At 45.1% G+C, this 14639-nt stretch overlaps 1 protein-coding gene across 1 annotated transcript; it reads left to right on the top strand.

The window, feature by feature from the left end:
* Positions 1-3284: 3284 nt before the first annotated feature.
* Positions 3285-13468, top strand: def6c (DEF6 guanine nucleotide exchange factor c). The gene is made up of 12 exons (XM_084447952.1): positions 3285-3416; positions 4591-4731; positions 5099-5281; positions 6087-6314; positions 6460-6606; positions 7310-7418; positions 7822-8030; positions 9565-9672; positions 10072-10238; positions 10613-10817; positions 10999-11089; positions 11426-13468. The coding sequence occupies exons 1-12, from the start codon at positions 3321-3323 to the stop codon at positions 11653-11655; spliced, it is 1914 nt and encodes a 637-aa protein (XP_084304078.1). The 5' UTR covers positions 3285-3320; the 3' UTR covers positions 11656-13468.
* Positions 13469-14639: the final 1171 nt, after the last annotated feature.

Below are 14639 nucleotides of genomic sequence, written 5' to 3' on the forward strand. Positions count from 1 at the left end.
TGACCTGTAATTTGTTTGGTATGGCGAATGTGAAGAGTAATAGTGCCATCTGGTGGTACAAATATACATGACAGTTGACACTGAATAGTGAAACAGTAAAATGTATAAGTCACTGTACAAACATATTAGGCTACACAAACATTTTAGCATACAATCACAACCAGCTAGTGCAAGTAATAATTCATCATCCAATTAGAAATACAGTAAGAATAGAAATACAGATGAATCAGTCTGATTACTACAGTACAAAACTGCACCAGATGCATCACAAACTCATTTACCAAATCCCTAAGCCGAGTCTGCCAAATTGCAAGCACAATTTTAGCTTGACACTTCAATTCAAACATCACACTTTTGCAAAACACTACACACAGTTCTCTAAAAGAGTTCTCTAAGAGTTCCGGGCTGCAGTTTCTTGACTGCTGGGCTTTTTTTTGTGCGAGTCGTCGCACCAAGAAAAGCGAATGCCGATTTGTGCGTTCGTCGGGTTGTTGACCTGCAGCTCCATGAAAAGCGAATGCCGATTTGTCCGTCGGGTTGTTGACCTGCAGTTCTATGTTGCTACCACAAGAGGCAGTGGTCCCAGAACATTAAAACAAAAGTTGTAAGTTCAAGCTTGTGATGGACTTCGTTTTGGTGTGGAATTATAGTTGTTTACGTTTTGGTAGTGTTGACTTTCGTTGTCTTTTATTATTATTGTCCTTCTTTAGCTCTGTGTTGTGTTTTGATTACAATAAAAGACGGCCCCCAATCTCACACAATACCACACAGTCCAGTATCCCTTTTCTGATGTATTCCAAATGAATCTCTCCAACACGGGATTTGACCAACAATCAAAAGCTGTTTATTACAGGAGGTTTAACATACAAAAGAAGATGGCATATAGTCTAATGTACAGCTGACCTGTCTGTAAACCCTACATCCCCTCCCGACCGCTACGCTCTGCTACCTCAGGGCGACTGGTTGCCTCGTCACTCCGAGGCTCCTGCGGTCGATCGACACGGTCACGGCTCTTCTCTGTCCTGGCCCCGCAGTGGTGGAATGAACTGCCCACTGATGTCAGGACAGCAGAGTCGCTACCCATCTTTCGTCGCAGGCTCAAAACTCATCTCTTCAAGAAGTACTACAACAATCCTCCCACCTAAGCACTTATTGTATTATATTATATTGCACTGTACTTTAGATTGTGATTCTTGCACTTTGCCTTCAGCACTAGATTATGCTCTTAGTCACTTGTTTTAGAAAGAAGATGCACTTGTGAGTTCTGGCAAGTAGTAGTACATTGGCTCTTCCTACGTTAAATGCAATTATTGTTAGTCGCTTTGGATAAAAGCGTCTGCTAAATGACTGTAATGTAATGTAATGTATGCTGTCCAGACTCAAATCAAAGCATGTGCAAGCTGATCAGTGGTTTTGTCCCTTAGAGAGGGGGAGGGTGTTCCACACACCCCTTCTTCCTTCTAGACAAAACTGTCTCTCTGGTCTCGAAATACGGCCTTGCAACAAAGATAAGCTATGCCGGCTGGTGCCCAAGTATCTAAACAGTTGGTGTTTTTGCACCACTGAGAGAATGTCACCCTTGACCTATGTAGCATGTAAATCTATCAAGAGGGAGATATGTCCCCTGCCTAGAACCCTCCCTGGGTATCGCAGTGACCCCCTGCCGTGACCTCCTTTTCCAGGAACCCTCGGACAGCCACACAGGAGCCACATACACATAATTAGAAACAGCTTACACAGTGTTCAGATTCAAAGACATTTCTCTGAAATCAGCCAAATTCATCAGTAGGAAAAATTAAATTGTCCCAAGTGTTGCAAATTATTAGTACCCCTACCAGTGACGATTGCTCCTATAAGCCAGGGTAAGTTTGGCTTACCCATACAAATCCAAATAAAACTTGACTTTTGTGCCTTCTTTCAGTGAAAGAAGGCACGAAAATCGACTTTCAGACTGTTTTTGACTTAAATGCGTCTTGCATTCTGCCATATCGCTTCATTTTCATCCATGTTTAGCATTTTGGTAGTGCTCCGTCGCCCCCTACAGTCCTCATAAAATACAGTCCATGTTACCGTCCGTTGACAACGGTCTTACTAGCTTGTTATTCACTTAACATTGTAGGTCAAGACCAAATCAAATCATGACCAAATCAAGACCTGGAGCGGTGGGCTAATACGCCTTGGGGGGCATTGGGAGTAATAACAATGTCGGAGAAGACCCTGTGCAAGACCCAACGGTACGCTACTGCATTATAGACAGACAGTCCTCATTACAATTACAAATCCTATAGTAATTCATTTTTGTATGGGATGTGATGCACCAGTCGCTCTACGCCTACATGTGGTTTCTTTTCGGTGATTAGACTGACTGTTGACTGGCACAGCTTTAGGTGGTGATGGAGGAATGATCTAAATGTATTGATGCTTTTTTGTGCTTGGCTGTAAGCCAGCGCACCTAGTATAGCGTTTGTCCGGTTATCACTCCCTCCCTCCCTCTGTTACTGCGGACAATGTTGGCCTGCATTTCTCTGTTGGCACCACAACAGGCAGTAGTCCCAGCACACCAAAATCAAGAAGGACACCAAAATCAACCCGCCAATCTCCACTGCACAAGTAGAGTAGTGGTGCATTGGACTCCCACCCTGGAGACTGGGGTTGAAGACCCGGTGGGGGTGACTTTATGGGACTATACCCCAAACCTCCACATGTTCATCCTTTCACTCCAACCTTTACCCCTTGCCTTATAGATTAGATCCTGTCCCAACCCATATTCTAACCCCAACCCACACTAGGGACTGGAAGAAGGACACCAAAACCCACCCGCCGATCTCTACTGCACAAGGAGAGTAGTGGTGAGAGCATTGGACTCCCACCCAGGAGACCGGGGTTCCCGGTGGGGATGACTTTGTTATCATCAGTGTAACTGCTTTAGCCACTGACCGCTACCATTAATGTTATGGAAGCTGCTGCTAGTTGTTGTGAGCCCATGAGCTAACTGGATAGACCTCAAGACCTAGCCTACGCATACACCAAATATAGCCGGCACTGGATAGCCGCTATAGTGCTGGATTAGCATTGGAACTGATGTGTCCAAGCAACAAGACCTATCTTAATTTATCAGACATTATTTCATGTCATTTCAATTCACAGCTATTTCAGTGGCATGACTAGCTTCCGCCCTACCAGTGCTGAACAGAAACAAGTCAGCCTCGCACCTAAGCCAGGCTGGACCTGGCCTGGTTTCACAGTAAAGTTAGGCAACTCCCTCCGCGCAACATTTCTCGTGTCGCTATGTAGGCTGATGCATCAGCGAGGTTTCAACCATGGAGCAGAGATCCGAGCTTTTGAAATCCATCTGGTATGCGTTCACATCGCTGGACATGGAACAATGCGGTAAAGTGTCAAAGTCACAGCTGAAGGTATGCTATAACTGTGCTGTGTTGAACAATAGCCCACTTTACAAATTAGGAAATATACAGGAAATAGGCTACGTAATCAAAGTATACGGAATAGTTGTGTTCCTATTTAGACATCTAGCCTATAGCTTCATTGCTTGCTGGGTCTTGTACCTTTATGATTTCTAATCAATTTAATATGGAGTTTGGGGAATAATTAACCTAATGAAAGGTGAAGGTATCAGCTACAGGTAACAGGTATCTGAAAACCTGAAACGTGAACGTTGTAGCCTACATTTGCGCACGTACACCATCACATGACTTTTTTCATTGACACTGTGCGCATAATTTCATAAGACTGGTGCATTTGGCTCGGAAGTCCAGGGTCAGTTTCTCTCTTAAGGCTGTTGTAGCCCAACAGAGAATGACATAAATCTTCAGCCATCTTCCACCTACACAGTCTCATTCTCCTCAATCCTGGCAAGCTCGAACATGCTGCTTCAGCTCTGATAGGAGGTACTGATAATCTTAGGAAATACCAGACAGGTGTCTGGACATGCACTGCATGTGCGTGTGTGTGCGTGCGTGCGTGCGTGCGTGCGTGCATGCATGTGTGTGTAGATGTGTAAAATACTGTAGTATGAGTTCGCTATTTTGAAAAAACATTGCCAATGCCTTTAATAAGGCCCACTTACCTTGTAATGCATGAGGAATCTCCAAAAATAATTACAATGCATCATTCTGTAATGATGACCTAATTCATATATATTCATTGACTTTTAAGGATAGTGCACTAGTAAATTAGTAATCAGTAAATTAAATGTTATTTTATTCTCATTAAGCTTTTCTGGCCACAGTGAGTACTGCTGTGACATAATTAGGCTATTATTACATCTTTTGTGTACGTTTTTAGGCTAATGTTAGCATTGCCTACTTCCAAGACATTTGATGTTTCTTAAATGTAGCTTTATCTCAATTGCACAGCAACGTCAACTGAACTCCTGAGACTAAAACCATGATCATATGTGGTCATTAATATGTGATGATATTTCTCTGGTTTGACAGAACACCAGTCAGCCTTTTCTACCGCAGTTCTGTCATTTTGGTCGTATCAGTCTGGCATATTGTGACATTTTGTAATGCAGAATCATCTGCGCAAATGTGCATTGTGTATGCATTGTGTGTATGTCTGACACAGGTACTCTCTCACAACCTGTACACGGTGTTGAACATCCCTCATGACCCCATCGCTCTGGAGGAGCACTTCCAGGACGATGACGATGGGCCGGTGTCCAACCACGGCTACATGCCCTACCTTAACAAATACATCCTGGACAAGGTGATTGTTATAGAGTGATACCTTATGTTGGCTCTGTAGCCTCTTAGCTGAGGTTAGGAGCGGCAGCATCGCCAGTAAGTCTCTCCGCTTTGCTGTCCTTAAAAACTACTGGTTGACCTTGAATGACGTGACTCCTGAGTACATTCCTGGGGCTTCAGCAAGCTTGCGTTGGACTCATAGCACTGAAAGCTTATTTTTCTTGCAAACATAAAATTACTCTTTGAGACAGGAACTCAGATTTCAAGTGTAAAATCGTCGAAGTGCCCCTTTAATTCCAAACAGATCTAAACTGGAGTTGCACTTGAGTTCGCGATAACCACAATAACCCGAATTCTGTCATTTATTTACTATTATGTGACACTCCCAGGTCAAAGAGGGAACGTACGATAAGGAGAAGTTTGACGACCTGTGTTGGATGATGACAATGAAGAAGAACTACCAAGGCGGCCCAGAAGGGGCGCTGTGCTCCCAGAGAGACTGCTTCAAACTCTTCTGTCTGTTTAACCTGCTGTCAGAGGACCACTACCCACTGGTTATGATCCCTGAAGAGGTGAGAGAGACGCAGAGAGACCGTGACTTCTAACCGCCCCTCAGAGAGAGAGAAACTTTTTTCTTTTTTTTAAATATATTTTTTTGAGGCTTTTCAGCTTTAATGGACAGGACAGTTGCGAGAGGCAGGAAATGTGGGAGAGAGAGAAGGACATGCGGCACAGGACCCGAGCCGGGAATCGAACCCCGGTACGCCGCGCAAAGGACTAGCCTTCATATGGGGCACACCTTACCCGGTGAGCTACCTGGGCGCCCTGAGAGAGATTTAGTTTTAATTGGCCTTCATATCAACATATCCAACCATGAATCCAGATAACTTTTTCACACTTAATAAATTTGTGAGACGGCCCTCCCTGTGCTCTTATCCTCGGCAGGAAGTAACTGACGAGCCAGCTAATAGGAGGGTGATTTGGTTTCCCGTCGATAACGACCCACAGATTAACTCAGTTCACATCATCAACAGCTGACAACCATGTGTTGCGACATTCTGACCTTTATTACATCAGATTATCACAGATAATCGCAACAGAAGATTTGAATGTTGCGTTGTAACGTAACTTTGCATGCATAGAATGTTTGTAAAACTCAGTTGTGTCTCCCCAGTGGTGTGAAATAAAGAAATGTTTCGATTTTTTCCCTAGAATGTTGTGATGTATATCAATCAGGGTTGGCAGCATGTTTGAATTTGTTCACTGCTTAACTATCCTGAACCAAGCCATTTCCCCTATACAGCAAAATGCCATTGCCGGTGACTTGTTTCTTAGTGCACATGAATTCAACTGGATCCACCTCACATACTTATACAGGTGGAGTACTTGCTGAAGAAGATCTCCATGGCCATGCACCAGGAGTGGGACGGTAAGCCCTTAGAGGACCTGCTCTCCCAGGAAGCCGCGCTGCAGGAGGGCATGTCCGTGTGGGCGTTCCTGGAGCACATGGGGGCCGGGAGGCTCCTGAGGCTGAGCAGCAAGGAGGCGTTCAGTCTGGCTCTCGATGAGGTCTTCCTGGAGATGTACCACGATGTCCTCAAGAGGGTGAGTGTGCGGGTGCTATGGGTGTGTGTGTGTGTGTATATGAGAGAGAGCGGGGGTACACACATTTATTTTCAACAGTCGGAAAATAAAGGTTTCTTTCTTTTCAAGAGAGCGAATCCCAGCCTTCTCTCCCTCTCTCTCCCAGGGGTACATGTGGAAGAAGGGGCATGTGCGCAGGAACTGGACGGAGCGATGGTTTGTACTCGGGCCGTCCTCCATAGCCTACTATGTCAGAGAGGACCTGAAGGACAAGAAGGGAGAAATTCAACTGGACAGAGACTGTGTGGTGGAGGTGAGATCCGGAGGGGTGGGTCCTCTGGGGGAATGTGTCAAAGACACTGAAGGATTGATAAATCCGCATCTATCTGAACCTCCCAATCTCTTGCTACTGTAGTTACCAGTTGTAAATGTGACAGTGAAATGTTGGCGTTGCACACTTGCTGCCTGTGGAAACTAGAAGTTATATTGACCAACCAAGATTGTGGTTCAAGCTCAAGTTCTAAGTTGCATCATTGTAGACATCCGTTTGAACCAGCCTGGCTGTTGTAGATCCATCTTCAAACCGCACTAGATTTGTGCATAGTGTATTGTGATACATACTTACTGACAAGTACATACGAAGACTACAAAACCCTAGACTCATGGGACAGTCTCTGAACGCTGCGCTCAACTAGAGACTGAAGACCTTCATCCAGGTTTCGTTGCTAAAAGTGAGTGGAAACAATTTGAGAGAAAAAACCTGCTGTTTTGATTCTCCACTCCAGTTTGTTTGGATGACATCATTTCCTGTCGTTCACCATATTGGAGATGTAGGCAGTGGCTCTGATTGGTGGCGTCCGCTGTTCTATCAGTGTTTTTCAATGGAGACGTCTCCAGACTTTCGGTGGCGGAGATCTCTAAAGTCTGGTATCGCAAGACTAGAAAAAAACGTATTTTCAATTGCAAAGGTTTCATGGGTTGAATGTACTTATTCGCTGTCATTTGTGCGTCTGCAGGCGATCCCAGACAGGGAGGGGAAGCGCAGCCTGTTCTGTGTGAAGACGCCCAGTAAGACCTACGAGATGAGCGCTGGAGACCAGAGACAGAGGGTGGAGTGGACCCAAGGTGTGTGTGTGTGTGTGTGTGTGTGTGCGTGCGTGTGTGCGCGTGTGTGCACGTGTGTGCGCGTGTGTGTGCGTGTGTGTGCGTGTGTGTGTGTATGCATGTGTGTGTGTGTGTGTGGTTGTGCGCGCGCGCGTCACACACAATGGCTTTTGTGCAGTGTTTGATAAAGAGCTGCAACTTTGCCATTGTCTGACGTCTGTGTCTGACGTCAGGGAATAATTTTTTACAGCTCACTTTTTTGGCCCTTGGGTTGAACTGGTTTTTTGTCTCCCTCTGGAAAAAGTAGGGGTAGGATCTATGTCCATCCCCCCCATTGCTCTCTGTAAAGCGCGTTGTGTTGCCTCTGTGTATGAAATGCGCTACATAAATAAAGTTTGATTTGATTTGACATGTGTGTGTGCAGCCGTTCAGACAGCCCTCCGTCTCCAGTGTGAAGGCAAGTCCTCCCTGCACCAGGAGCTGAAGACGCGCAGGCGGGTCCAGCGGCAGAGTAGCCAACGGGAGCGGACGTTGAGTGCGTTGAGTAACAGTAGCCAATCGGAAGAGCTCGGCTTTGAGGAACTGGAGAGGAAGAAAGAGCAACAGGAGCAGGAGATAGAGATTATCATCCAGGTGAGAACATTACATTACATTACAGTCATTTAGCAGACGCTTTTATCCAAAGCGACTAACAATAATTGCATTTAACGTAGGAAGAGCCAATGTACTACTACTTGCCAGAACTCACAAGTGCATCTTCTTTCTAAAACAAACAAGTGACTTAGAGCATAATCTAGTGCTGAAGCAAAGTGCAAGAATCACAATCTAAAGTACAGTGCAATATAATATAATAAGTGCTTAGGTGGGAGGATTGTTGTAGTACTTCTTGAAGAGATGAGTTTTGAGCCTGCGACGAAAGATGGGCAGCGACTCTGCTGTCCTGACATCAGTGGGCAGCTCATTCCACCACTGCGGGGCCAGGACAGAGAAGAGCCGTGACCGTGTCGATCGACCGCAGGAGCCTCGGAGTGACGGGGCAACCAGTCGCCCTGAGGTAGCAGAGCGTAGTGGTCGGGAGGGGATGTAGGGTTTGACCATGGCCTGGAGGTAGGAGGGGGCTGTTCCTTTCATTGCCCTGTAGGTTAGCGCCAGAGTTTTAAACTGGATGCGAGCCGCTACAGGGAGCCAGTGTAGGGAACGGAGAAGGGAAGTTGTGTGGGAGAACTTGGGATGAGAGCATCATCCAGGTGAGAACGAGGGATGAGAGCATCATCCGGGTGAGAACGAGGGATGACGGGGAGAGAGGGAACGATCGGTTTAGAGGGCGTTCTCTAGCTGAGAATATAAGAAAGAGACCGATGCCAATCTGAGAGGAGAGAGAGAAGAAATTGGAGCAGGGGGAACAGAAGTTTGAGCGGAGAGATAAGAAGTGGAGTTGGCAGAAGAGGGAAAGTTACTAGACATGGCAAGCATCTGCCAAGGATAATGATATGACAGATTCCTACTGTATTATGCTTTTTGGCATGGCCAACTAGAGTACTGCTATCAGTCCTGTCAAATCTAGCCAGTTAGCTAGGTAGCTGGAATACATGTTGTGTCAGTGTGATGGCACTAGAAAAATACTTTTTCAAAAATGTGTCAGAATAATCCTGTAAGGAATGGGCCACGTTAGAGCGGCCAGACACAATTTTTTTTTAATAAATAAATAAATTAATTAAATTAATTAATTAATACATGAGAGCAGCCAGCTGCTCATAAACTGCAATGGTAATGCACCACCAGTATGTTTTAGACATTTGTCGGCTCTAAGTATCGGTACTCTAATGTCACTGCACATGCTGACGACATGCATTCATGGAGGTCTGCACTGACTGCCTTCCTAGTCTCTGTCTGCCTGTATATACTTTTGTTGCAGTGACCCATATGAATTGACCAAGCCTGTGTTATGACCTGATATCCTCATCACACACCTTTGCCGATTTTTTGTTGTTGCTATTTGCACTGTCCTGTCTTTGCACTGTCCTGTCTTGTCCCTGCACCCTGTCCAATGTTGTCGATTGTTGATGTTGAAAAACTGCATGGCAATAAAATGAATTCTGGTTCTGATTATAGTGTGTAATGTAATCTGGTGTGTGTGTGTGTGTGTGTGTGTGTGTGTTCCCCACAGAAAGCCCGAGAGGAGGAGGCCAGGCGGAGGGAGGATGAGGAGAGGGAGAGGGAGGAGCAGAGAGGAGTACAGAGAGAGCTGGAGAGACAGCTGGAAGAGGCAAAGAATGTGAGACAAGATTATTTTATCCTTCAGATTTAACTAGCCACTGTACCTAGCCACTGTACCTCCACTATGTGTGTCTTCTAGGGCATACACGACTACTCCATTCTAATAGTCATCGACTACTCCCCCAAAATGGTCAACTAATCACGGGTTTGCCGCGAATGTTTTTTTTTCACCCAATAACAATGGTCAATAAACAAATGTAAAAAAAAAAAAACTATAATAATAACCCTACCCATAGCTTCCCCTAACAGAAAAAAAAAACAATAAACATATATTGGGGGGAAGGGGGTTAAGAAAACGACTAGTCGAACAGCAAAGCACAGGGTCGACTAGTGGTTTGATAGTCGACTATTCGACTATTCGACTAGTCTGTGAAGCCCCTCGTGTCTTCCCTGGCAGCTACGGGTGAGCATGCGAGCCAAGATGGATGAGAAGGAGAAGGAGGCGGAGCAGCAGAGGAAGAGGATCCAGGAGCTGGAGCTCATTCAGCAGAAGCTGGAGGCTGCTCTCAACACAGAGATACAAGCGCGCATGGAGGAGGAGAAAGTCAGACAGGAGCTGGAGGGGTAAAGCACGCACACATACAGCATACACACACACATACACACACACATACAGTACAGCACGCACACAGACACACATACAGCATACACACACACACACACACATACAGCATACACACATAGCACGCACACAGACACACACACATACTCGCAGAGGTTTTTGACTTCCATAGATGAGGGGACGTTAAAAATTATAGGCCTCAAGGAGTTTAATTGATGAAAATGAACTGATGTCAACACATTAAAATGACAATGATTGATTGATTGATTGATTGATTGATTAATTGAGTCGAGTGAAACTCCTTTTGGCCGCTTTTCTCTCTCTCTCTGTCTGTCTGTCTCTCTCTGTCTCCCTCTCCTGCCATCCCTCTCCCTAGGCTGCTCCAGGCTGAGGAGGAGAAGCTCCGGCAGTATCACCTCCTCCAGGAGCAACAGATGGCCTCACAGTCCATCAGCCCTGAGGCCCCAGATAACGCAGGCACGGAGGAGGAGGAGCGCGAACCCCCGTCTGCGCTCAGCTGTGCCTCCCTGGAGCTCCAGAACCTCCGCGAGACACGCCAGAGGAGCCATCAGCACCTGGAGGTGAGAGGGGCGGGGAGAGGGGGGAACGCTCGGGGAGAGAGGGCGGTCGACTGGGCAAAGTTACTTACCCATGGACTTTCACTCCAGCTGTACAAGTTTAAGAGCGTCTGGAGAGAGGTAGTCGTTGCTGCCCTCCGGTGGTCAGTTGGAAGTATTAATAACTCTCTCGTTCTCTCTGTAGGAAGTTCAGGAGAAGCTGCGTAATGCCAGTCAACATGTACGTCACTGGAATGTCCAGCTAAACCGCTTAATGACACCCATCGCGCCAGGAGGTAATTCCCTCCCCAGTCCCCTGTTATCCTGGCGACCTACCTGTCTGTCTGTCTGTCTGTCTGTCTGTCTGTCTGTCTGTCTGTCTGTCTGTCTGTCTGTCTGTCTGTCTGTCTTCTTTCAGACGTGTATGGTTTCACGGTGGATGTAGGATCACATCTTTTTTTGGGGGGGGTGGGGGGGGGTTGTTTGTTTGCATACAGTATGATGGTTTTACGACCCAACTTGACTCTAACCTTTGAACAGGTGCAAAGGGTATGAATAGAACACATGACATTACAGCTCAGTCGATTAAACATTCATGATGAAACCTCATCCTGCCCCACCAATTCCTGCAGATCGCATGGAGCATCGGCTGCCAGCTAAAATCACCTGCCCAAAAAAGGAGGGGGCGTTAGCCAGCAGTGAGTTTATTACTAAATTCCAACAAAGAGCCACTCAGGACATGCAAGAACTTAGGGACAGCCAATCACAAAAGGACAAGGAAGAGGGACTCGAGGAACAACTGGAGGCGGCCGTCCTATCAGAGACGGAGGATTCGAAAGCACAAGCCAATGAACAAGACTGACTGAGGAGGAGAGGGAGGCGGAGCAGCGGAGGAAGAGGATCCGGGACCTGACCGCTGACCGATCCTGACCGTAACGAGCCTCATATCCAGCGACGGTGCAACTGATGAATGTTATATCTCTATCTACCTAGTCAAACAGTCTCATAGGTTTTTATCTTGAAGCCTTCACTAGACAAGTCATCCCATGATTACTCCTTTCTCACAGTGGACTGAAATACACACTACATCAAGAACTAAGCAAAGACGTCTCATCAGTGTCATTTAACGGACTGATTCAAGTATTCACGTTGTAGGGTTTTTGTATTGATAACCAAAACTATGCCACAAACGTTACAATCTTGATTATCTGACTTACATGACCTAACCTACTTGATTATGGGTTAAACTACAGCAACTACAACATGAATGGTCATGATGAAATTAATATTTATTAACATTGCAAATTAATTACAGAAATGACAAGGTTTGAATCCGACCCTACTCCCATCATGATTGGAGATTGTTTATTGGCGATTGGAGAGACCAGAGAGAGAGGAGCGACTTTAGGGCCTCAGGAGAGAGAGAACACGCCTGGGCTCAGCAGATGATGTCACAACCTCCCTTCTCTTTGGAACCAAGCAGCAACTGTTGAGCGCTGGACATCAGAAACAGCCGTTGTGTTGAGTCTCGTTGTGGAGTGACATGGGGCCCTCCGCAAATTAAAAGAGTAGAACAATATTAGCATGATATCATGCAGTTAAATACATTTAAAAAAACACACAATCTGAACGAAGGAATTCGTTTAATTTCTTTATTGAGATTTTTTGTTGTTGGGGGAGTGGGTGGGGAAGACAGGCTTATCTTGTATGGAAGGAAACACCACTGCTTAATGTACAGAACCATTATCAGCTTCTGGTGATTCCAAAAGGGCAACTCTTTAATCAAAATTGGTCAGTGGATTTATAACTTATGAATGTCTCAAAGTTGGACTTATACTGTATACTCTATATAGATTAGTACATTACCAATATATCCACAAGGGAGCAAGGGAATTGGTGCTACATAGCTTCATGCTAATTGTGTTTATATGTGATGTCAGCTTAATCATTCAAACTTGCTGTCCAAGCGAGTGGCACTTTTCTTGTTCCCAATCACTGACACGGATTTAGTAAAGCTTTTAAATGGCACAGTTCAAATTCACCTCCTACTGTATTGTGTGACAGCGTTCTGACAGTTCAAATTAGGACAAGCTACTGTAAAATGTTATTTTCAACATGGGGTTAGGATTACAGAAGTGGGAAGTGGCTAAAATTGAGAAGTGGCAACAATGGAAAATTCCAAGCGCCCGATCTTGCTGGAACTCAATTGGTCAAATTATAGCAAAGAGAACCATATTACTCAGAAGATGACATCATTAGTATAATATGCAAACAGTGCATTGTTTTTAAAGGGTTTTTCAAGGTATGCTCATTGCTTGCATCAGCACAATTGGGCCCCAAAACGTCTGCTGTTGAAGGTTTGACAACTACTGTATGACGACACTCTTAAGAAACTCTACCATACAGTATGCCATGCAACTAGAAGTTTCACTTCCCAAATTGCATTGACAGCTGTGCATGCACATTGAGAAAGCCATGTGACAATATATGCTGTAGGTGTGAGAATATTTCTTTTTGTACAGTAGTGTCTTTGGTAGCAGTTGACCCAGTTTTGATCTACCTTTAATGTCTATTCACTCAGTTGCGTGAAAATATTTTTTACAGTATGAGTCTGCCTTTGAATGAAGTCAAAGCCATAGACCACCAAGCTTTCAGCGAAGGTGCAGGAAAATGATTCATACCAAGTGAAATAACACTTTTATCTTCCTTTGAATGTGCAGTATTCAAAATATTGAAAAAATATTCCATACTGTATATATGTAGTCATTATGTACACTTTTCAGTCAGACATGATAATAGTCTCCTCTGCATATGTCATGGAGTGTCATGTTATTGGGTTATGATTCCAACACAGCTCAGCTCCTCTCCGTAACATGAATAACACTGAGCATTATACATGTTCTCGAACTGAACAAGGTCGAACCGCAGTTCTTCACCATGATGTACGTCCATACATTTTGATGGACTTCACGTCATGTCCATCTTAGTGTCCCAGTATGAAACTTCTTCATCTTACAATCATTTCCACACTTTTGAGGACCCAAACTCAGAGTGGACTGGTGTTCACCCTAAAAACAGTCCATTCACAGTTCAATATCATTTCCACCTCACCCTCAAAATACATCACTTTTAAAAGTATATGAATATTCGGCACATTCTTTATGAACATACGCAATGGAGTACATTCATGTACTGTAACTGCTTCTTAAAAAACAACCCAATTTCACCCAATTTGGTAGCCAATCACATCCGACCTATTGTCCGCTGTCGTTGCTGTGGAGGGTCCGTCTTCAGCGATCCAGAAGAGAGAGCCAGCTCAGACTCCCTCAAGCCCGTGACCGTGACTCCCAAACCAGACGGGGGTCGCTGAAGAGTGGCGGACCCCTCGCACACAAATGACACTAACCACCCTCGGGAGTGGCGGCCCAATATGCCACTCCCCCGTGGGATCTGGTCATATTCGGAGGCGAGACCAGGGCGCGAACCCCGGTCCACAATGACAGCAAATACAGGAACACAGTCGGAGCCTACAGACGAATAACCACATAAGTGCCGTTTACATTTACAGTTGTGTTACTGTTTTGTAATCTCAGTGTCTTCTGACTTTTACATCAAAAGAGGGTTAAATGCATAGAACTACGTTGTGTACTTGCAAGTGATGTAAATCATTCACACAAAATATTATCAGGATGGTCATTCACACAAAAATTATCAGGATTGTCAGGACATCTGTTAGTCATGAAGCTCTCCAAAAAATCCAAACGCACATATATGGTTATTCATCTACAGGCCTCACCCTATTAATTATAAATGATAGGAGCAACATGAATATAATACCTTCATTTT

This window comes from Borostomias antarcticus, assembly GCF_949987555.1.
Source record: "Borostomias antarcticus genome assembly, chromosome: 13".
Classification (NCBI taxonomy): domain Eukaryota; kingdom Metazoa; phylum Chordata; class Actinopteri; order Stomiiformes; family Stomiidae; genus Borostomias; species Borostomias antarcticus.

What these genes read in the sequence shown, in the direction of transcription:
- def6c (XM_084447952.1), top strand. Translation starts at nt 3,321, where the DNA reads ATGGAGCAGAGATCCGAGCTTTTGAAATCCATCTGGTATGCGTTCACA. An exon ending in ACAGAGACTGTGTGGTGGAG is followed by an intron (nt 6,607 to 7,309) that starts GTGAGATCCGGA and finishes GTGCGTCTGCAG; the next exon opens with GCGATCCCAGACAGGGAGGG. An exon ending in GAGGGTGGAGTGGACCCAAG is followed by an intron (nt 7,419 to 7,821) that starts GTGTGTGTGTGT and finishes GTGTGTGTGCAG; the next exon opens with CCGTTCAGACAGCCCTCCGT.